The sequence below is a fragment of the Toxorhynchites rutilus genome, chromosome 1 (assembly GCF_029784135.1).
Source record: "Toxorhynchites rutilus septentrionalis strain SRP chromosome 1, ASM2978413v1, whole genome shotgun sequence".
Lineage (NCBI taxonomy): Eukaryota > Metazoa > Arthropoda > Insecta > Diptera > Culicidae > Toxorhynchites > Toxorhynchites rutilus.
The window spans coordinates 6462346-6487072 of NC_073744.1; the positions used below are offsets into that span (position 1 = coordinate 6462346).

General features: G+C 38.3%; 1 protein-coding gene across 1 annotated transcript in view; it reads left to right on the forward strand.

Moving 5' to 3' along the window:
* Window positions 1-567: 567 nt before the first annotated feature.
* LOC129778396 (uncharacterized) overlaps window positions 568-24727 on the forward strand; it is a 274313-nt gene continuing 250153 nt past the window's right edge. Inside the window, exon 1 of the mRNA XM_055785278.1 lies at window positions 568-1800. Within this exon, the coding sequence (XP_055641253.1) occupies window positions 1713-1800 (88 nt within the window). The 5' untranslated portion in view covers window positions 568-1712. The remainder of the gene's footprint in view (window positions 1801-24727) is intronic.

The window sequence follows — 24727 nt, forward strand, 5'->3', positions numbered from 1 at the left end:
GGGTCGGTTTGTGTGGGGTTCCACTCCTCATCCCTCTGCGAGACTCTGGATGTGCTCTGGATGGAAGCAGCTAACAGAGAGCGAGAAAACGGCGCTGTTTTTGCTAGTTCCTATTTTGTTTGGAGAATCGTTTCATTCAGTTTTCCGGGGACTGGCGGAGTTAAGGGCGGTATGCACCGACACAAAAAAAAATATAGATCCGAATGTGAATTTCAACTGTATCGAATAATGAAACGGAAAGAAGTGTCATTAGAATCCCCAGCCTCGTAACTGGATGGTTGCTTCCATTTGAAATACAGCCCTGTCGACGCTCCAAAATTTCCCCCGAAGCAACAAGGATTAATCCAGCTCTCGTTCTCACCCCTTTGGGGCAATTCCTCTCTCGCGTCGTTCGGCACACACAAACACCGAGAATGCTGCGCATTCGTGCACTTCCCAGAATGTGAAGCGCCAGAATTTCATTCAGCTTTTGAGTTTGCCGCTCGCCATTTTTTTTTTGTTTTGTTTTCGAGGACACTTCAGACAACTCCGACGTCGTCTCCACCAGGAGAGCCTTACGGGCCGAGTCAGTGCCGACGTGGGGCTCAGTTCAGTGCGAACGTTTGAACCGTGCGGAAGCTTTTGGCTCGGGTGTCCTCTTCGAATCGAGCGAGCATAGCAATCCTCAACCTGAACAGGCAGGAGCGCCTAGAAGGTGAAACTTTGTGATAAAGTGGTGCGCATTTCCACAGCAGGAAAACAACAACAAAACTCACACAACACGAGGCGAATCCGTTATTGGGAGTGAGTGAGTGAGCGAGACTATCAAGGACCGACACCCCCTCCTTCGCGTACGGCATGCTCCAGCCTTGGGGCGCGCGAGTCTCTGTGTGTGTTTTCTCGATGTGTATGGGTAGGGGTCTCTGTGTATCCGGAAAGGGCCCCAGCACTGCTCGAGCTCCGATGGAAGGATCGTTCGACGTTCAGTAGTAGCGGTGCTGGCTAACGAACTGGTTGAGCCTAGTTCTGGTTCTGGACTTCTTCCCCGCAGCGGAAAGCAAACTTTGAGTGAAAGTGGACTTCATCGCTTGAAGTGTATGTGGATTAAAGCATTCTTTCCTCCATTCGGATCCAAGCGTACAATATCCCCGATTGAGCATTCCCAGAAGCGAGTTTGACTTCCTTCGGCGAAGGTGAAAGTGTTTGTGTTTGTGTGTGACTGTAAATGGGATCCAATCCGTTGATAAGAGGTGTGCGATAATTGAATTTCGGGAGCAAATCGCTCCACGCAGCATTCGTCCTCCGGCACCCTCCGCCACTAAATAGTATTGTAGGAGGAAGACAAAAAAAAAAAGAATAAAACTGAGGCAGAAAAATCTCCCCGGGTGAGAAAAACACGCTCCTGCATTGCTGCCTTAGTTCTTTTATTTTTGCGTTTTGTCTGACCAACATTTGGATTAAGGAAGGAAGGAAGCGTGAAGAGTGAAGAAAAACAAGAAATTTATTGGATGAATCTCCCTGCAGAAAAGTTTCCGCCGGAAAACTGGGAAATAGGTGCAAAGTGAAGTGCTATCGGAACCGATAACCGTTCCAAGAAGACGGGATTTGTTGTTTGTGTTTTGGTGCTCTTACTGTGCGCATTCATTGGTCGGTACAAAGTTGGAAACTGAAAAAAAATACGATAAGAACTGTGAATTTTTTGTGGTGCCAGTGAACCGCGGCGTCGTTATAAAATGAAGAGTTTTAGCGCTGGCGGACTTTGCCAGCTGGTTTTCCTGCTCAACATTGCCGCAGTCTGTTGCTTCTCGATTGGTGCCAATGGTAAGTTGGAAGTATTGCAGTATATTTGAGTAGATTATTATTATGGTTCCTAAAATTTAGGAGGCGATTTCTACAGACAACTTTATGCAAATTGTTTCTTCTTTACTAACTTTATCTGTTACCCCGATACAAATTTCATAACATTCCATTGATTACAATTAGCGATTATGTCGCTTCTTTGATTCTTGAAAGCAACCAGAGGCGACACGTGACCGAGTGAGCTACCTGTTCAATCAACAATGATGTGTTATTTTCTATCGTTTTCATCGGCTTCGTTCAACCGAAAACATTGAACCTCGAGTGTCATTGTTATGCAAGACGGCCCATTAATAGTAGTGATCGCTTCATACATAGCTGACTGCGTTCGCTCTGTCGTACTTTTTTCTGAGTATGTCTACCTGTCCTGTCCTTTCATCAGAGGAATATTCATTGTCATGATTCATAGTAATTGTATACATAGCTTAAGAGTAATTGTAAAGCATTGTCTACTCAGGAATCGTTCTAATCATTTCCGATACTTCTGCGCACGGTTGCTGCAATGTTAAATCCTAGAAACTTTCTCAATCTAACAATGGCATCGTTTGTGGGTCTCTTCGATGGATTGGACTTTGATTACGAGAGCTGGAAAACCAATACCGTGAGTGAAATTGCCCCGTGATGAAATTACTGTTGCAGTAGACACATGTGCATGATTATGAACGAAAATGCCTCAAATAATTGGACTTCGCTTGCATTTTTGCATTTTCGACGCTTCGATGCCTTATTTTTAATTTCCTTGCTATGCGTCATTCCGCGGTAATCGCCGAACAAATTTTCTCCGATTATAACTATAACAAAACTATGCCTCTAAATCGGCTCAGCAACGACACGATGAGCGCAATCTAAACATTCGTGGGGAAACTACAGTCTTTTAACAACTAGCAGTCTAATTTAAGCAAGAATATCATCAAAGAGATGAATAAGTTGAGGCTTGAAAAATATATAAAACGGTACAGGTTTCGGTGCAGATTTTTGAAACTAGAATTGCCAACCTTCCAGTTTTTCCTGGATATTGCCAATTTTTTTTATAGCATGCCAGCAAAACAGCCAAAGGCAAAAAATCTCCAGCTTTTTAAAATTTTCACAGTCTTATCCAGCTTTTTTATGTGTCGTCATTTTTAAGTATTTACCCCCCTCAAATTATAGTTTCTTGTACCCACACTTTTTCACACTAGAATGTGTTTGCCCTAGTATGACCCTGTGTGTGTTACATGCATGAAAACACATGCCTGAGAGAATCGAGCAATTGTGTAAGGGTACGGTAACGTCTCGATTTTATCACTGAAAATGTTTCGTTTATATCATAAACATAAGAAATAATATAAAAATTATGGAACTACAAATGTGAATTAAGCAGAACGAATTATTTTCAAACATGCATGCCGTGATCAACCGTATTCGCGGAAAATTTTCTTTCTCTGGGATCTGTAGCAAATACAACGGGAACTTATGGAATTTTGGAGAACCTGTATTATTTCAAAAAGAGTTTCGGCTTAGCTTAGAATGTTGTATGTAGTGAAAGGGTTTAGGTCAATATTAGGGCAATGAATGGTGTGCAACGAATCTTCTCAAACCCTTGAAACATCACATTCATTCATTCGCAGAAAAAAGGGTTGCAGAAATCAGAACTCGCAAAATCGGATAACGTCTATGCTGTGTTCTTATTTTTCTGATGCTCACAAACTGCTATTTATGGTAATTGTAAGATAAAATTACTCACAATTTTTCAAAGATGACGAATTTCATGTCAACTCGACTGACCGTTGGCAGCACCATCCCAGAGAGCAGCGAAACGTTGTGGGTGTAAAGACATGGGTCATTTAAGCAACTCTGCATACTTGGAATATTCGAAAAATAATTAGACTACTTTTTGGAAAAAGTCAATTTTGTTTTCTCAATTTTTTACAAACAATCATAACTTAAACACTGTGATACCTACAAAATTCTTGTCAAAGGATGAAATGTAGGAAATTATTTAAATTTTCACAAAAAAATACCAAAAATTTTTATTGGAAAAAAATTTTGCTGACAAAAAAGTTATTTTAAAAATTAATATTCATTTATCTCAAAAACGTATTTTTTCAAAATTCCCCAAAAATATATATTTGTATGATTAGCCCTTATAATTTCCAACAAGTTTTCCAAACATCAGACGATGGGCACATTTACATGGAAAGAGTTGTTCGAACAACAACTTTTTCTTTTTTTTTTCTTTGAAAAAATAGTATTAAAGTAAATTCGTAACATTTTTATGTGTAAATTATTGCAATTTACATGCCCTGCTAACTTTTCTCTATTTAGCAAAACGAGCAAAACATTATTTTTTTCAGGAGTCTACAAAAATGACTTATATTCCAAAAAATATAAAAAATAAAAAAGTTTGTATCTTCGACAAAAGTTTATATTTTAACATGATCTAAAACTTTGTCGAATACAGTATATCGCTATCTTGACTTTAAACAAAATTAGGATTGCATTATTTTCAAAGAAAACATGAAAAAAGTTGTTGTTCGAAAAACTTTTTCCCTGTAAAAGTGCCCATCCTCCGATGTATGGACGACTTGTTGGAAATTGTAAGGGCTATTCATATATATATTTTTGGGAATAAGGAAAAAAAACGTTTTTGAGAAAAATGAATTTTAATTTTTAAAATAACTTTTTTATCAGCAAATTTTTTTTCCAAAAAAATTTTTTGGTATTTTTTGTTAAAATTCGAATAATTTCCTACATTTCATCCTTTGACAAGAATTTTGTAGGTATCATAGTTTTTAAGTTAGAAATTTTGGTAAAAAATTGAGAAAAAAAATTTGACTTTTTCCAAAAAATAGTCTAATTATTTTTCGAATATTTCAAACATGCAAAGTTGCTTAAATGATCCATGTCTTCACACCCACAATTCGTCGAAATTTGTCAGATACGCCACATTCAGTGTGATTTTTGGATGAACCGGAAACTGTTCTGTGAATGATTTCAAAATCAGTTTATCCCGGAAGTAGAGGAGGAGAATAATTTGAAACATAAAATCAATCATCCGAGGAGAATTAGACATGACAATCATGCTCAGTACAGAAACACTGAACAATGCTTACGAAACATTGAAGAATGAAGTACTTTGGCATTATTTGGTCTGTTTGATTCTTGGCAGCACGTTTTATCAACCATAATCATTGAATTTAATGAATGAAAAAGTTGTTTGTCAAACTTATTTTTGATTCCCAATCCTGAAACTCTAATAGTTTTATCGGAATCATGAATGTGTCATAATGTCACGTGTTATCAGCAGGGCTTGGAAACATTGAGCTTGTTAAGTAACATTGAAAATATATTTTTATCAGTGTAACGCGTTTATTTTGCTTGTCGATGCTGCTGACATTCATTCGACGGCAAACAAATTTACAACTGTCTTCATTCATGTTCGTTCTGTGCCCTCTGAGCTTTCCTTAAAGCTCGAGCCATGAGAATTCATTCACATTTATTCATTGCCATTGAATTGTCAGGAATGTTGTGACTGTTCATTTTCTATATCCCGATATGTGTGTGATTTTCTCATTGAGTCAGTGCCTTGCTTATTCAGTTGTTTCTGAAGTTACTCCGAAAGGGCAACGCAAATTGGTGGCGCAAGCGGAAATGCCAACAAAAGAGCAAGATCTGCATGCACACTCACAGCTAAGGATTACTTAGGCTTGGACGGCGAGGGGACATTCTGCAGAATCGATCCGAGCAGCGAATGCAAACTTCGTCAGCCAAAGCTGAATGTTGGCAATTTCATCCGCTAATCCTATAGCATAGTTTGATCCGTTAGCAAAAGGAAGCTCGAAATATTCCCATTGCGGTCGTGTCTTGGACACCACCATTTTTTGTTCGTGTGTTCAGAATTTAAAAAAAAAATTAAATGTTTGAAATTTGAGTCAAGACGGTATTTTTTACATCGGAATTCTTCTTTTGAAGGATTTCTGACAAGTGGAATTGGAATTGCATACTCACTATGTAAAATGAAAGCAATTTAACTGAGACGGAAACCTTGCATGCTTGAACAATTTAATTTCTTGTCACTATTATGAGCATTCTGTACTTTCTTATCTTCCTCAACGAATTTCTCCGTTTCGTCAGTGTCCGAGAACGATGCTGATAGTGAATGAACTGGTATGTTAATGTCAATGAATGACAAAACTAGGAATATTTTCTTTTGCTCACATTCCGTGAACGCAGAACAGAACGAAAAACAGAATGAACAAAACTGGATGTGTCAACTGTTAGTGGATTGCTGTGATTGTGAGGTTTGGCGTTGGTTCATTTTCGGTATCCCGAATGCAATGGTATAATGATCGAATGTGGCCGGAAATTCAGCTGAAAAGATTGATGTGATACAGATATTTCCAAGCACTGGTTATCAGTATAGAGAATGGACAATCAGAAAGGAGTGAAGATAGTGATTTTGAGGAAATGAAGAAGAAAGTGAATGGACACAGTTATCAACCGAAAAAAGCAACTCTGAAATAGGTAAACTATTTGAGATATTCGATTGAAAGGGCAGTACAAAGCACATTTTCAAGCTTTTTTGCTATGGGAAAATCATTCAATAATAATTCCAATAAGGTATTTTGTATTCTGCTACAAAACGTTCTTTTACAACTCATATGATAAATAATGTAATAAATGTTTGTCTATACATTTTGCATATTGGAAAAGGAACACATGTTTTATTACAAAAAAAAATCCGTTTCGAATGTATCACGTTTCCATTATATCCATGCATGCTATAATCCGTTACGAAACAGTTTGAAAACTCAAACTCTCTTAGAGTAGAAGTCTTCTCAAATGCTACTCGAATGCTCATCGGAAAATGTTGTCGAACGTATATTGGAACGTTCTGAACCGCTCCGAATTTATTTTGGTTGTTTAAGTAGATAAGAACAACGTAAGATCCAGTGTTGCCACATTTAGATCTGTACCAGAGGGGTTAAAAATCTTTCTCATCTGTACTTTTTCGTCCAAAAATCTGTACCATCGAAAATATTCGTTGTAGTAATTTACCATGAAAAAATGCTCATTTGTTTGCTACAAATACTACATTCAAGTCCTTCGTGTGTGTTTTCGTACTATCATGAAATAAAATTTTTAAAAAATCGCTCCAAGCTATACTGCGGCGTAAACCTCGCCATGTACCTTAATGTTGCTTTGTTCGAATTTAAGAAATGTCACACGTGGAAAAAATCTGTACCAATCTGTACTTTTTGACGAGAGTCTGTACTCTGTACCGAAAATCTGTACCTTTCCTGATAAATCTGTACGTGTGGCAACACTGATAAGAACTATTACGGGTAACCGCAACGATTTTATATTGACCCTTCTTGTCTTATGCTCTAAACAAACCCATCAATAGCAGGAATAACATCAATAACAGAGGTATACTTGGATACATGGCTAGCGGTCAACACAGAAACATCCAACTTCCAACGGACAGAGAGCTTCTGGCGGCAGCGAAGTATCAATTCTCTGGGCTACCGGCTAGCTATCGACCAATACAATTTGAAAGAGGGGAAATTCTCAACCCCTACATGGCACCCAACGTACCACATTGCGTTCAAGCGCGTTCGTCCTGCTGCATGACTTCGGGAGACTCTACAGCTGCACCGTGCAACATATATTCATGCAGGCATTCGTGTTTTCCCCGGAATTGACGAACCCATTGGAGGATGACAACTCGCCACTTCCTGGCGTAAGGCAAGACATGACATCTTCTCAGGAGGAAATGTTTCCATTAACGAAATCAGACGTCCCAGAAGATAATCAATTGTCAGCTTCACACCAAGGAGAAGTAGTAAGTTTTAACAATTTGTATGCCTCGTCATACCAAGTAGTAGATAATGAACCATCTTCCTCGCCTCAACAACTAAATGTAGTTGAAATTTTGATATACTGTCAAAATTTCAACCGTATGAAAAGTCCACTTAAAATAAAAGAAATCCAAATTAATGTTCTGAATTCTTCTTTCTCGATAATTATGGCCACAGAGACAAGTTGGGATGATAGTGTTAGAAGCGAGGAAGTATTCGGAAATCGTTTTAATGTCTTCAGAGATGACCGTAATCTTCACAAATCCCATAAAAAATCGGGAGGCGGCGTCCTTATTGCTATTAATTCATTAATAAATTCAGAACATATTCCAACAACAGAATTCGACGAGTTTGAGCAAGTGTGGGTCAAAGCACTTATTGCGGGAGAGATACATATATTTGCATCTCTTTACATCCTCCCTGATCGTGCTCAACTTAGTTGTTATGAGAAATTCTTTGAAGTTGCTGAAAATATTTTATCTTCCTTTGCACCAGAATCAAAAATCCATATATACGGAGATTTAAATCAACGAAATGCGGACTTTATCATTGATTCTGAAAATGAATTTATCTTGCTTCCAGTTGTTGGTGATAATAAGACTCTGCAATTTATTTTTGATAAAATAGCCGGTCTTGGGTTGAATCAAATAAACAATGTTCAGAATCGACAGAAATGCTTCTTGGATTTCTTGTTGACAAATATGACCGAAGATTTTTGTGCGACCGAATCATTAACTCCACTTTGGAAAAATGAAGCTTTCCACACAGCTATCGAATATTCTATATTTATAGATAACACTCAAAAACCATTTGATTATGAATTTGAGGAAGTCTCTGATTACACTAAAGCAAATTACCAATCAATTAGGTGTAAGCTTAACTATATCAACTGGCAGGATTTATTTAGAAGTGTGGAAAACATTGAAGTAGCAGTGACGACTTTTTACTCGATGATCAATGAAATTATAGAGCAGGAGATACCAAGAAGACGAAAAAGGAGAAATATGAACACAAAATATCCGATTTGGTTTAATCAAAGCATAAAGAATCTAAAAAACAAAAAACAGAAGGCACATAAATTTTATAAGAAATACAAATCTGACGCTAATCTCCAAAAATATCTGAACATTTGCGAACAGCTCAACTCAACTGTTAAAAGCGCTTTTGAAGATTACAGCTTAAAAACAGAGTCGGATATAAAATCTAACCCGAAAAGTTTCTTTAATTACATAAAAACAAAATTAAAAAGCAATGGTTTTCCATCACGCATGCACCTTGACGATACCGTGGGGAATGACCCAGAAAAAATTTGCAACCTCTTTGCAACATTTTTTCAAGAAGTTTATATTGTAACAGCTGAGGAGGACCGAGATCGTGACTTCTTTGCATTTCTTCCAGAATTTCCATGTGATGTTGGAGTCAGAAAACTAACTTACATTGAAATTTTTGACGCATTAAATAAGCTCGATGTCTCGAAAGGGCCAGGTCCTGACGGAATTCCACCGGTTTTTATAAAAAAATTGGCATCTGAATAAACTCATCCACTTTTATGGCTTTTCAATACGTCATTGCAATCGGAAAGGTTCCCAAAAATATGGAAAAACTCTTTTCTTGTACCAATATTCAAATCCGGTAATAGATCCGATGTAGGAAATTATCGTGGAGTAGCAATTATACATTGCATTCCAAAACTCTTTGAAGCCATAATAAACCAAAAACTTTTTCAACAACTAAAGACACGAATTACGAACAAGCAACACGGTTTTTTCAAAGGACGATCAACAACAACAAATTTGCTGGAATTTATCACATTGTAACTGGATTTATTCGGCAGATGTAAATCGTGTTTGAATTCAGTGTATTTTCAATTGATATAATGATATTTAATCCAATAAACTAATTGTTCGCGTGTATACACGCGGATTTCTTTTGTTCGTTCTATCTCTCTTATTCGAAAGCAGCTCGCGTTGTCGGTAGAGCTATGAGGGCAGGGCGGGTCTGCAACGAAAAGAGAGAATTTCACGGTGACACAACGTTCACCCGTCAAGTACAGGAACTGATTGTAGCTAATCGCTCCTCACACGCTCGGTGAGGACGCTGATTCAGGTCACAATCAGGTTCAGGCTTACCTCCACCAGGAAGCTGCTTCCACTTGTGGGGACTCGATGACTCCTTGGCGGTTATCCTCGCGGTCCACCCACGACCCCTTCCGGTTGGCTCGTATGACTGCGGCGATCAACGGGTGCCTCTACTTAGTACACCACTTCCACTCGCGGAACTACAATGGAGAAGACAAATTTCGACAAACTAATCAAATGAGGATGTCGATGAACGTGTTGACTCGCTCACGGCTCAATCCAGAAGAACTCGTCACTCGTCGCGTATCCACCCTCAGGACTCTTCGCCCTGTCATGGCTGTCGTTTAGGGCTTTCGCCTAGGAGAGCCATTTCACAAATGACAGCTGATGTAGGGATAGGACTGTGAAGTTTGGTTTTAGGAAATAAAAGGATATGGAAATGGATCGAGAACAGTGGGATTCAGCTTACCATCACCGTCATGATTACTTCCTCGTTATCCTCGTGGATTGTGTTCCTAGCGACACGATACAACAGTCCAAGCAAGTGACGTGCTAATTATCACGTCACCGATTCTGCTCTCTCAGAATCGTTACAACATTCACTTTGAATGCAATGGATAATGGTAATCAAGTTGAAGCTCTATACACTGACTTCAGTAAGGCTTTCGATCGTGTTGATATACCCTTACTCCTTCTTAAACTTCAAAAAATAGGGATAGAAGTCAAGCTATTGAAATGGCTAGAATCATATTTGACTGACCGCACCCAAATGGTAAGATTTAATGAGGAAATTTCAAATCCAATATTTGTTACATCCGGAGTTCCTCAAGGCTCTCATTTGTTCATTTTATTTGTTAATGACGTTTGCGTTTTTCTTAACAGTGTTAAGGCACTTATCTACGCAGATGATATGAAGCTGTATAAGGAATTCAAGAATGAAGAAGACTCTCAAACATTCAAAAATGAAGTTGACATAGTTTATAATTGGTGCACTAAGAGTTTATTACAGCTCAATGTTAGGAAATGCACTTTGATTACTTTTACAAGAAGAAGAACACCATTGAACAATGGTGTTATACTGGGTAATCAACCCATCAGTAGATGTCAACGAGTAAGAGATTTAGGTGTGATCTTAGATTCGAAACTAACCTTCGTGGATCATTATAATACAATCATCCATAGAGCAAATAATTTGTTGAGCTTCATTAAACGCTTTAGTTACCATTTCCACGATCCGTACACAATAAAGACATTGTATATTATATATGTCAGATCAATTCTCGAATACTTTAGTATTGTATGGTCCCCCTATATAACTTCACACGAAGACAGAATCGAATCTGTACGAAAACAACCTTTATTATTCGCACTTCGTAAACTAGGCTGGTCTTCATATCATCTCCCTCCATATGAAGCACGCTGTATGCTAATCAGTGCTTGGAAATATCTGTATCACATCAATCTTTTCAGCTGAATTTCCGGCCACATTCGATAATTATACCATTGCATTCGGGATACCGAAAATGAACCAACGCCAAACCTCACAATCACAGCAGGCCACTCACAGTTGATTCATCCAGTTTTGTTCATTCTGTTTTTCGTTCTGTTCTGGGTTCACGGAATGTGAACAAAAGAAAATATCCCTAGTTTTGTCATTCATTGACATTAACATACCAGTTCATTCACTATCAGCATCAGTCTTCCATGTTTCACAAAAAAACACTGCGTCCGGAATAAACATGTCCACGCTGCTGTTCACAGTTTTGTGTTTGAGTACAAACATGATTTTTTCGCACCTATGTTAGAAAATGTGACATGTTTGTATTCGTGGTATGTTTGGACATACGATGTTTAATCCCAATGTTTCACATGATGTTCGAACATGGTGTACAGTTTCTCTTGCATCTTCACCCCAAGCACCGGCAGTGCGTAGAGTAGAAGAAGCGAATCGGACACCACACCACCACCACTCAACGCGTGGTGTGGTGGTATGTTGACATGGATAAAATGCTTTCCTTTCATGACAATGGGTGCTTCATGAAAAACATTGGACAAATAAAATAAACCTCTTTTTCTGTTCTGAACAAAATAAACATCGATTGATATGAGAGTTTTTCACATTTGATATTATTATTTAGTGCACGCATCAATTTATATATTGAATTCATGTAACATTCGCTATTATTAGCTATTTGAACAAGTACTAAAATTGAATTATTCAGCAGTGACATGCTAGGCGTGCCGCTAACCACTCGACCACGGGAGCCACAATTTTGGCTGGATCTTTGAATACAAATGGCCAATACTGCTCGTTCGCGACGATCGCGACCCGAGCTATAAAACGAGCGGAGAAGAGGAGAAGAAAGGATGATGCAATCGCATGCACACATATGTAGCATATTTAGTGCAGTGTAAGTGTAGCTTTTAGTTTTTTCCTTCATTCAGTTTGTGATAACATCGAGAAATTAATGGTGTGTTTCAGCCGCTGAAATTTCTCTGCTGGTTCTGCTGTGTGCCGCTGAAGGTTGCATCTAAAACTAATTTTTGGGTATTTATTTTTTTGGTCAGCATTTGTACGACGTCGCCCGCTATGCAGTCGGCTCCCCAAACTTTAATTGCCAACATGCACGCAAAAAAAAATAGAAAGCTTCTTTCTATTCAGAGAATATTTTCTTTGAACGAAACCAAGGATTGTTTAATCAGACTTGCAAAATGTGCATGAACGATCTATAAACTTTTACTTAGTCGCGGCAACACACTCTTTACAGATACACGGGCCGAAGGTTGTGCAGTCCACTGATGATTCAACAAGAGCCAAAGGTTGTACCGCTCATGACAACTCTACACGAGCTGATGATTGCGCCGGCTAGTGATCATTCTATCCTGGATTCCTCGAGTCGAAAAAGACGCACCACGCTAGATATGGGGTGCAGACTAGGGGGTCGTTGCTGATTAACGGTCAGCTGCATCCCAATAGGAAGTATCCCATGTCGGGCACACGTACAGAGCACTGAAGACTGCAACATCCCAATTATGAGAACACTTGTAATACTAACCTCGAGCCAACCGCGAGTAATCGGTTACATATTACTAACATAGTTGTAAGCAAACATTGTCAAAATATTGAACTCCCGGCCTCGTTAGGCTGACGCCATATGAGCCTTAATAAAAATATATATTTTGGTGCATGAACTTATAGCCTCTTAGTTCGTGCAATTTTTGAAATGCGAACTAAATTTCAAGTTCGTTTCTGTGAAAAAGTATTCTACGAAGAAATGTTTTGGGATGAATAATTTCTTTCCGTGTATGAAAAGAAACGAAACGAAAACAATGAATATTGCGACATCGGGTGATATGTTTCTACATGATGTTCTTGAATTATAAACATCGTGTTTGTTTTCACATGTCTATGTTTGTGTTGGGGATAGACACTCAACACTAGCGAGAATCATATTCGAATTCAAACAAAAACATGGAATTTTCACATCGCGTGGACATGTGTAAGTGTTTTTCGGAAGACTGATCAGCATCGTTCTCGGACTGAATGTGAATGAATTCTCATGACTCGAGCTTTAAGGAAAGCTCAGAGAGCACAGAATGAATATGAATGAAGACAGTTGTAAATTTGTTTGCCGTCGAATGAATGACAGCAGCATCGACAAGCAAAATAAACGCGTTACACTGATAAAAATATGTTTTCAATATTACTTAACAAGCTCAATATTTCCAAGCCCTGATGCTAATCAATATTAAAAGCCTAAAAGAACGTCGGAACTCTGCCATGATTCTATTTATCATTGATATCATATCACAACGAGTGGACTCAGAAGAAATATTAGGAAACCTGAATTTTTACGCACCGATTAGGAACCTGAGAAACCCTAACATTTTTTACATATATTATCGAAGAACGAATTATGCCAAATATAGTCCTATTAATCGTATGATGAGCCTCTGTAACGAACACAGTGAAACAATTGATGTAACCATGTCAAGATCAATGCTCAAAGACTATCTGAATAGCATAAGATATTGTTAAATTTCACTGTAATATTTGGGCAGCATATTTAGTCTACGCTGGTTTGACGAAATAAATAAATTTAAAAAAAAATGATTCTGTAACTTGTTAAAGTCGTCTTTTAAATCAAACGAATAAATTATCCAGCCAGCTCTCTTTTGATTTTTAGTTTTAAGTAAGTAGTTTTAAGTAGTACAGGGAAACTTCGATATAACGTACCCTCGTTATAGCGTACCCTCGATATAACGTCATTCGATATAACGTACACATGTTCAATGTGTAAAAAATATTTTCCGAAATAGGTACTGAGAGTTTCATGTCAATCTCACAGATTCAACAAAAGTCACTTGGAGGCCTGTACTTTTAACCAATGACTAGATATAACTGGTTTTATGATTCCGGATTCTAAATGAATCGTGCAGTATGAAGGGAAACATCATGAGAAAGGTTGGCTTCATCTTTTAGTTGAACTTTTTCATCATTATTTATTTACCTTACACAAACAACAACACAAAAAAGTAATATAAGCTGTGTTCCTGGGTTCATTATTTTGCTTCGATATAACGTACAATGTTGTCCAGTCGGAGTCCTCACGAAGAATGAACGTTTGCCTCAGCGAAATCCACTGTTTATACACTAGACAAATATTTCCCTTCGTTCTTCTACTTTTCCTTTGTTCACTGAGACTTTAAATCGTACGATTTCCCCTACGTTACTCCTCGATAAGTTGCTCGATATCGACAGCTATGTTCGGGAAAGCACACAAATGGACAGAACAAATGTATGGGGAAATTAGATTGCTTCCAGTTTTCATCAATTTAAACCATATACAGATTATGGGATTGTAATGTCTAGCATATCAAACAAATCTTAGAGAATTTCCGATTCGATTGGTATGCAAATCGTTAAAATCCGTTCGCAGCAAAAATAGTTATTAACGTTAACTTTATTTCATAAAAACGTGACTTGTTTTCTGATTTGGCATCCTTAATGGAAGACGTAGTTCTACGTCAAAAGGATTTGGATACTTCATACACAAACAACAACACAAAAAAGTAATATAAGCTGTGTTCCTGGGTTCATTATTTTGCTTCGATATAACGTACAATTCGTTACAACGTACAATTTTGAAAGAGAAATGTACGTTATATCGAAGTTTACCTGTATTAAGAATGTATCGGTCTACAATTTAGATTGACGACAATAAAAATAAAAATAAATAAATAAGCATGGTGAACAATATTAACGGATTATTTCAAAGTGAAAGTTCGAAACTATTTACTTTGCATTCGAGCATTTCAAGATTATTCAGGACACTTTTGGATGATCCTTTGACTATATGAAAAATACAATCAATCAGATACTACATTTTTACATTGCATTCTGCGATCAAGTTCTAAAACGATTTCGTTCCAAAGATACTTTGATCATCAACATGACGATAATTGATCCAACTAATGTCATAGAAAGTAATTGTTCCCCTTCTACAAAGTCCTCCGAATGATTGCTATCGAAATTATATTCAGGATATCGATAATGAATTTAGGGAAATCAGAAACCTGCATTTTACTGGCTTCATTGTAAACAAACGCAAGATTGGGCTAAAATTTTGTCACTAAGAATGAATGACAATAATTGCGCTTTTCCCGGTTGTAAAAAAAATCCAACATTTCTGACTTTTCCGCATTCCTCAGCAACCGTTGAACGACTGTTTTTCAGAAAACAATTTTGAGCAAAACAAAACTGAGAAATAGAACAGGAACAAAAACTATGCGAGGAATTGTAGCTTCCAAAAATTAAGTAGACATTCATTAAAACAGAACAGGATTAGTTAGAATGATACAAAATGTAAAAAAAAAAGAATAATGTTGAAATGTATGATCACAAACAGGATAAGGAAAATATTAACACCACCGGAGCGATATTTTCAACATGACTCTATTTTTACAATAAAGTTCATTCTAAGGTTAGAGGAATGGGGGCGAAATCTTCATCTAACGAGGATTAGGAAACGGGGCAGCCACAAGCCGTCGAGATGACGCAATCCGAGTCGGCCGCCGACCCGCCGTGGGGAATAATGTTATGTTATGTTATTTTATGTTATGTTATTTGCAAGTGGTTGAAACGAGAATTGTGTCTGAAAATAATCTGATATTATAATGATGAGTTTTGGTAGAAATACTAGGAATTTTTCAACAAAAGGTAATTTTAAAGGGTAGATTAGAAGATCAATCAATAAACAGTTCTGCGATTGGACTCATTTACGTTCGTTCGCTTAGTTAGAAGACGTGAATGTTCATGTTCAAACGGGCTTTTTTGGGCGGGACGAAGTTTGCCCGATCAGCTGGTTTTATTAATATAAAAATGAAACTATATCTACTATATCTATATCTCATTATAAAAAAATATAGTATGCAACGCCACTTTTCCTCGTTTTTGTTCTACCCACGCAATATACGAGTGTTTTATACAAGTCAATGCATAAATATTATCATTTTAATAACGCTAATCAGGATTAAATATGAAAAAAGCTTCTAATTAAATATAGCTGTAAATATTACATTCGGATAAATGTTACTTTCGGGCAAATATTACATTCGGGTAAATGCTCATTCGGGTATCTGTCGCATCCGAGTGAATGTTTTTGGAAAGCTGTCGTTCGGGCAACTGTCTTTCGGGTCTCATTTTAGCTTGATACACTTGACCCAGTGATACTCCAACTTTGCCAACTTTTTAATCCATCCATCCATTATGATCAAGATTAGCGCAAATGCAATCCTAGTTGAAGGCAGTTTTGTGAAGAGCACGCGGACCAAAATAACTTATAACATTCCAGCATGATGTTCAAGACTCTTAGTATTCCCCAAATAATGTTTTAGCGCACAACCTTAACGCCTGCTTCGCCATAGCGTCAGTTCAATGCATTGATGCAATGTCAAAGGCAGCAACGATGCCTTTATGATGACGGAAAACAAACAATGTTAGCTGCTTGGAGAAAGACTGAAGGCCTCAGCAGAGATTCATTACTAATACCCTAGCGCAAATATTTCCCTCCCGCTATCTCCTTGTTTAAATTCATCATTACGGTTGCATAATTTACATCGTTGCAATCGTTACTGGGCCAATGCACACGGGAGCAGATAAAATGGAGTTTCAGCGTAGCGAAGATGTACTTCTTCTTATGAAACACACACGTACGCACACAAATGTCCATATATCGATGGCTTGAAGCATCTAAATATACACACACTTATCTTCGTTTTGCGCTCTTCTCAACAGAAGCCCCTTCTATTGATATTACCTGTCTAGATTAGCTTAGCTGTTACCCTTGATGGAAAGAGTTTTGCTACCGCCATGCGAAACCAAATCACAGGCAGAATTCCAGATCAATTATTTTCTTGATGAGCCGACGATAGCCTAGCTTACCACTGAGACATGAGCGAGTGAGTAACTTGGTGGCGTCCACAGCTCAGTCCGAAACGAAGACATGAAGACATGGCGCAAAACAAGGAAGAACAAGCGATGTTCATTGCTTCGTATCTAGAACGATACTGAATGTTTGCCTTTCCTTTCCTTGTTGAATCAAAGAAACTTTATACTTCTTCAGTTCATTCGTCTCTAGCCTTCAAAAAGGTCCTAGGAAAACTCTACTCTTTCCTCATATTACTCCTCCACCCCACTTGCTTTGAGAAAGGCACTCGATCCCTCGTCGTCCAGCAATAGTGTTGTCCAGTCGGAGTCCTCACGAAGAATGAACGTTTGCCTCAGCGAAATCCACTGTTTATACACTAGACAAATATTTCCCTTCGTTCTTCTACTTTTCCTTTGTTCACTGAGACTTTAAATCGTACGATTTCCCCTTCGTTACTCCTCGATAAGAGGCTCGATATCGACAGCTATGTTCGGGAAAGCACACAAATGGACAGAACAAATGTATGGGGAAATGAGATTGCTTCCAGTTTTCATCAATTTAAACCATATACAGATGATGGGATTGTAATGTCTAGCATATCAAACAAATCTTAGAGAATTTCCGATTCGATTGGTATGCAAATCGTTAAAATCCGTTCGCAGCAAAAATAGTTATTAACGTTAACTTTATTTCATAAAAACGTGACTTGTTTTCTGATTTGGCATCCTTAATGAAAGACGTAGTTCTACGTCAAAAGGATTTGGGTACTTCATGAACAAACCGCTGTCAACAAATTATAGTAGTGGCCACTCTCGCGTGCCGCTACAAAAATTAGTACCGTAACGATTTGTTTTTTTTTTTCTAGTTCCAATCTGCGATGACAAATGTACAGTGTTTACGTTTGGAGGAGACATTCGATTTTGGGACCCAAACTATTCTTTTTCAAATTAGAAGGCCCGAAGACGTTTGAAGAAAGGCAATAAAATGTTTGGAGAATATTTTCACTTGGCGTTATTCAACTACCGTCGTTGGGGGTGAGAATGGGTCAGGAAAAGGAAGTTTTAGAATTTTTGTTGAATAACTATCGTAAATAAGAGTGGAACACACTTCTGATTATGTAGATACGTTCTCTAATAATGAACATACGAGTGTTGTTTAGAAAATTGTTTAAAAGTATTAATTTCCCATTAAACTGCAATTAAATGAAAGAAACCCATTGTCACCCCTAGTAAATTTTTGCACAAAGATGTAGGTGACACTTTCCTCGTTCAAATTGACCAGGATTTTCGAACCGAATTAGCTTAAATATGAATGAATATAATATAAATTTTGGATGTGTAAAAAAACTCATAAAATCATACCAAGAAAAATATAATGTTTTTTCTATACTTTTTGCTAGTGCCGTAAACCGGGTCCAAATTTATCACTAATTTCAGAAAAATATGAATATTTCCGATAATTTTTTGTTAGATTTATACCCAATTATTTTTAAAATCAGTACTGGTGCTAAGCCCATAAAACGTTATGGTAAGTTTTGTGCAAAAAAATCCTTAAGTGCTAATTTGAAAAATTTTTAGCGGGAAATTTCAAAATGTAGCTTTGGGTTGAAATTGATCAATCTATGTTTTTCAGGATTTTCTGGTATCATATGTACAAAAATGTATAGAAAATCAATTATTTCTTCACCTACGGCCAATTTAATGCTAATTCAAGGGTTTGAGGTGACAAAAACCTGATTTAATCCACCTAAAGGGGTCGTCATGTCTTTCCATAACTCAATTTAAACACTGATCTGCAGGTCATCCGGAGACCATTCGGGTTATCCTAATGTGGCCAAAACTCTTGAAATGGTCACTAATGAGCTAGTTTTGACAAACCAAGACGTTCGATATGTCGCATGATGGAATTCGGTTCTGGTCATTCGTGGTGCTCTTTTGTTAAATAGTTTTTTCTCAAATACTAATCAAAACAAAGTAATTAAATACTTGTAATTACTATTCAAACAAGTAATTACAAGTATTTGATCACTTATTTAACTCATCAAGTATCGGCTAAAAGTGAATTAATATGTATAGCGTCTATAAATATTGTTTTGATCTGTTGAAAATATGTTTTTTTACCATAGTGAAAAATGGCAACGAAAATGCTATTCAGAAAAATGTAAATTTTCATGCAATTTAATAAGAGTTCCTTTGATAAAAATAACTTTCAGATGATTATTGAACATATCAGATTAAAAAAATTAAAATTAAATTGCGTAATACCTCTGAAAGTTTGGTTTTGTTTTCAGTAATACGTTCGATCATTTACACCCCGGTGATCAATTTGCCCCCGGGTGACGGTACAACTGTTTAATGCGAGACCGATGTAATATGACATTGGCATTTGTTACTGTTGTAAGTTTGTCTTCAAATTGAAAAAGACGAGTGGGTAATGTCGGTGAAATAACCGAGGAGCTACTGTGTGATGTACCATATACAATGGGATAGAAGGAATACTCTTACGTATCAAAATAGCAACTGTGTTTTCGGCTCTGTTACAGCTAAAATTCTAATAAATAACCAAGTGGTATAAAAAACGTTGAATATTACCATTTTAATGACGCTAATCAGGATTAAATATGAAAAAAGCTTCTAATTAAATATAGCTGTAAATGTTACATTCGTATAATTGTTAACGGGTGTTAAATAAAAAATGAGAATTGTTTCAATACATTCCAGTAACTCAAATAAAGAGCGTAAAATTTTCTTTCTCCAAGAAAATTGCTCTTTGGGCTCCCTAGAAACAGCAGGCGTGTTTGGTTTTGCTAGTTTGAATTTAGTCAAAGCAAAGATGGCGTCGAAACAGCACGTGCTCCGCGAACGCATTGTACGGTTCTACGAAACGCATTTCCAGCAAGGAAAAAAGTTCACGGTGGCACACTTTAAGGAAGAAAATGTACCTGTCAGTGCGGTATATCGTATCCTGGGTTCCCTGAACGTAGAGCGGAGGGTCGGAAGTGGTCGTCCGGTGACGATAATGACGAAGCAGAGGAAGACATCGTTAAAGAAGCTGTTTGACAACAAGGACGCAACCAGCCTGCGTGACGCCGGTCGGAAATATGGCTGCCCCCACGTATTGATCCATCGGACCCTCAAGATGAAAGGAATCGTCTGCAGGAAGAAGACGAGGTCGCCGGAGTACACGGAGGAGCAGATTGAGACGGTTAAATCACAGTGTCGGTGGATGACCAAAAAATACCACAGGACGTCTTTCGTTCTGGACAACGAAAGCTATTTTCCGCTGTCCAAAACGCATATTCCAGGAAATGATAATTACTACTCCAGCGACAAGTCATCCACACCGCCTGAAGTGAAATACAAGTTCAAGCACAAGTTTGAAAAAAAAAAAGGTTATGTTGTACATTGCCATTTCCGACCGGGGCATTTCAAAGCCTTGGTTTAAGCCGAGCGGTCTGGCAACCAACCAACAAATCTATCGAGAAGAGTGCTTCGATAAAATCCTGCTGCCGTTCCTGAACGAGCATCACGCGGATGGGAAGTACCTGGCCGGACAAGGCGTCTTCCCATTACGCCAAGAAGACGCTGGCGTATCTTGAGGAGAAAAAGATACCGTTCGTGCCGACAGATCGTAACCCAACAAACTTTCCCCAGTGCTGCCCAATAGAGGATTTCTTTGGCTCACTCAGTGCCCTAGTGTATAAAAACAATTGGAGGGCCAAGGACACGAAGCAACTGACTACGAGAATCCGGAATTGTATCCGGAAAATGGACGTAAGTGCCGTACAACGTTCTTGCGAGAGCATCGCGACAAAGTTGCGTTGAACAGCAGACCACGGCCCTAACTCAAACATTCGCTGACATTTTTTTGAAGAAAATACATTATGTTATTAATAAAAAATACTGAAATCGATGAAAAAAAAAATTATATGTGATTGAAAAAATTCTCATTTTTTATTTAACACCCGTTACTTTCGAGTAAATATTGCATTCGGGTAAATGCTTATTCGGGTGGATATACATAGGGTATCTATCGCATTCGAGTGAATGTTTTTTGGGTAGCTGTCGTTCGGGTAACTTTCTTTCGGGTAAATGTGACACAACCCTTAACCGACTTGTGGGTTTAAAATTTTTACTTTGATTTCACGGGACATGTACATATTTATCACTAAAACACTGAATTTCTAGCATTAAAAATAATAAGTCGCCATCTGAAAAGTTTATTTTTGTTATGATTCATGACGTTTTTCCTATACACACGTTAAATTGAGGGTAATGCAATACACTAAAATGATTTTTTAAAATTGTCCAACAGTTGATTGTTTCGATAACCTAAAGGGTGACCGTTTGCCCCCGCCATCCCCTAAGAGGAAATGAGAAAAAATTGTCTCTTATAAAATCCTTGCTGTCCGCAGCTAACCTGGATAAGGTGCTGAATTTACCTTGTAACATCGTGTGCCGTGAACCTAAAAAATAAAAAAAAAACATCACGACGATTCGAAAGCCTCAAATAAAACGTCGGAGTGGAAATGTCATGAGTCATGACATAAAGGCCAACATGAGCAAGCCAAACGTTTTGGATCGCGATTTCGCGTTTGGTGCTTGGAGAATTCGGAGTACTCATGTCCGGGAAGGTTTCAACTACTACCAAGCCAACAAACAACCGAACCGATTGTTTAAACAGAACACACTGTGGTCAGACTTCTTGCCCGGATACTGAACGATCAACTGGCGACCAAACTCGAAGAGTGTTTGCTCATAGACGATGAAAACGCGCAGTTTTTCTCTAGATAAATCTCTGTCATTTATTTTGTTCACAAGAGATGGAACTAGGATGTTCTTGAAAATAGAATTCATAACTCACGATTGCTTCCGACTGCTCAATGGGTGAACTTCCGCTCCAGGGATTTCTCTCTTCGATAGGATTGGAAACATACAGAAAAGACTGAAAATCTCGGAATATAATTCTAAAAAGTGTATACATAATTGGATAATATCGTTTCGGATGGAAGCTCAATAAATTTGAATGCATAATTGATATTATTTGTATAATTCGATCCCGTGCCAGAACTTTTCCGATATAATGTACCAAACTTCATTGTTTGTACATTCTGTTAGCCCGAATATTCAACCCAGTGAACCGCGAAAGCCAATCAACCCCATGTCAACCGTTTCGCACGGATTTTAATGGAATCCTAAATAATGGATGAACTCAATTATTCAACGAAACCTCCCCACGCTTGTTGGATTCATCACACGAGGATCCGATTACGGCACTCCGATTTTACGTACACTACCGATATAGTTGATTTAATTTCTGGTGAACCCATCGGATGGTACCCAAAACCTAAAGCAGACGCAAAATGCCCAACGGAATGTCCGTTCCTCGAAGAAGAAAAAAAAACCGCTGCCATAAATCGCAACACAACCGAACGTGTTCGGAAGTGTCGGACGTGAGGATATTGATTTCGACGCTTAATATGTCCGAGAGACACGGCGTACCGAAGGTTCAACGGGTGCCCCGAGGGGCTCCTCTTCGCCGGGGTGACAGAATAAACATTGATCCCTTCCCCCGAGGGGGTTGCTACCTGTTTTCCAATGCTTCCATCCCACGCTGTGTGAATAACGCAGGCTGCTGCGGAAAATCAAAAGACGCGTGGGGTTGTGGTGTAGGGGTCTAAAAATAGTCCTTTCAAAGTTTGCGAAACGATTCTAGATATTCTAGAGCGAGAGAGAAGGAAGGAAAAGGAAGGGAGAGGGCGGCCAAAAACATCCTGAATTGACACAAACGTCAACATCGGGGACGGAAACGGCAGGTTGGCAACTGCAGAAGGAATGCCAATCGTCCGGATGGTCGCTGGATGTGCGTGGCGTTGATGTGGGGGTGGGAAGGACTAGAAGTTGGTTTTATTTCACGGAGAGAGGCACTTATAATCTGTGCCGGGGATGATTAATGAAGAAGAGAGGCAGCAACCATTTTTATTTCTTTTTCGCAAACGACGAGTTTTTTTCTGCGCTAGAACTGATGAATGGAATGGATTTCATTTCAAACGAGTTCCATCTGGAATTAATTTCGCAATATGGTGCCGAAAGCGGAACGAAAGTTTTCACAAAGGGAAATTGACTTTCAAGCAGAGATTTCGCAGAGATGACATTACATAGGTTATGGCTAGCAGGTATGGCACCGGAGAAGTCAACAAACATTGTGTAATGAAATTCTGCGATAAAAATACAGGGAAATCTATTTAATACCATTGCATGATCTTCGTGATGATTTCGATGGAATTTCGCCTCCGCATTTGTTATCACCGCAGAAGACGCATGCGGTTCGAACTTCAAACATTTTTGTCGTCGCACTCCGGTTGAACAGATTCCGGAATTAATTTTCGTATTCCGCAAACGAGCTGAAAGGGAAAACATTTTGCTCGTTTTTGCCAACAGGGAAGCAAAGTCCCACACATATTTGCGATCGCATTAGCGAGCGATGATTGCAAATCAATTTCATCCCACACAGTTTCTATGGTTAAAAGAAATATTTTCAAGTTTGTGGTGTCATTTCAAGTTGCCCTCCTCCATGTGATATTTTAAAATGATTCAACACTCAATTTGTGTGCCGCATTCAGCAGGATGTGGTGAGTTGTTGGCATGTTGAAACTGCCCTCATGTGTGAGATAACTCGGTTTTAACGCGTGGCTTCCAGCGAAGAACTGCAAATTGCTTTGCTCGGTTGAGTGAAAATAGCTCTGGGATCGGATTCTGGGATATATATTTCCATTTCGAGCGTCGGATACGATTCGAAAGCGCAAGAATTTGTGGCAGAAATGTACGTCACATGGTGGGATCCAGCGTAATCCGACACATTTTGCGTCGAGCGGCACATAGTTCAACGAATTCTTAGGCGCAACCATCTGTGCTGCTATTGCAACCATAATAGCCATCGCACCAGATTGGCACTTTGAGAAGTAACGGGTGGCAACTAAAATTTTGAAATTTATTTCTCAAGCTGTTAAAAAAGACAAACCAGCAAGTAGAAGATTTGATTTATTGAAATTAAATTGAAATTCATTGTCCATTGTTGAAAAAAATACTAATGAACATTTGAAAGCGGTTCACGTCAACTTTGCGAGTGCATCTCTTGATTCTACCAATCAACTGTTTGCAATTCGAGGCTCTCCAGTTGATCTTGTACACCAAAGAGCTCAAAATCCCAAGGAAATCTCCGATTGGGCAACACGGAGGCTGATTGATCGGGTTGTGGTTTTTGGGTACAAATAGAATCGAATGAGTATTCACGAACAATTGTGTATTTTTGCGTAATGCGATGACGCTTCATTCGGCCAAATCATTTGCATGATGTTTTCGTTGAAAAGGGATCAAAATTTTCTTCAAACATTCTTTCTAATACACATGTTGATCGATAGCCAAACCAGAGGGCTTGCAAGAACAACATTTAGGGTCAATGATCTTGGTTTGTCCGATTTGGGGCGTTTTTACGCGACTAGTAATTGCAAATCGATATTTCTTCATGAAAATCACACATAATC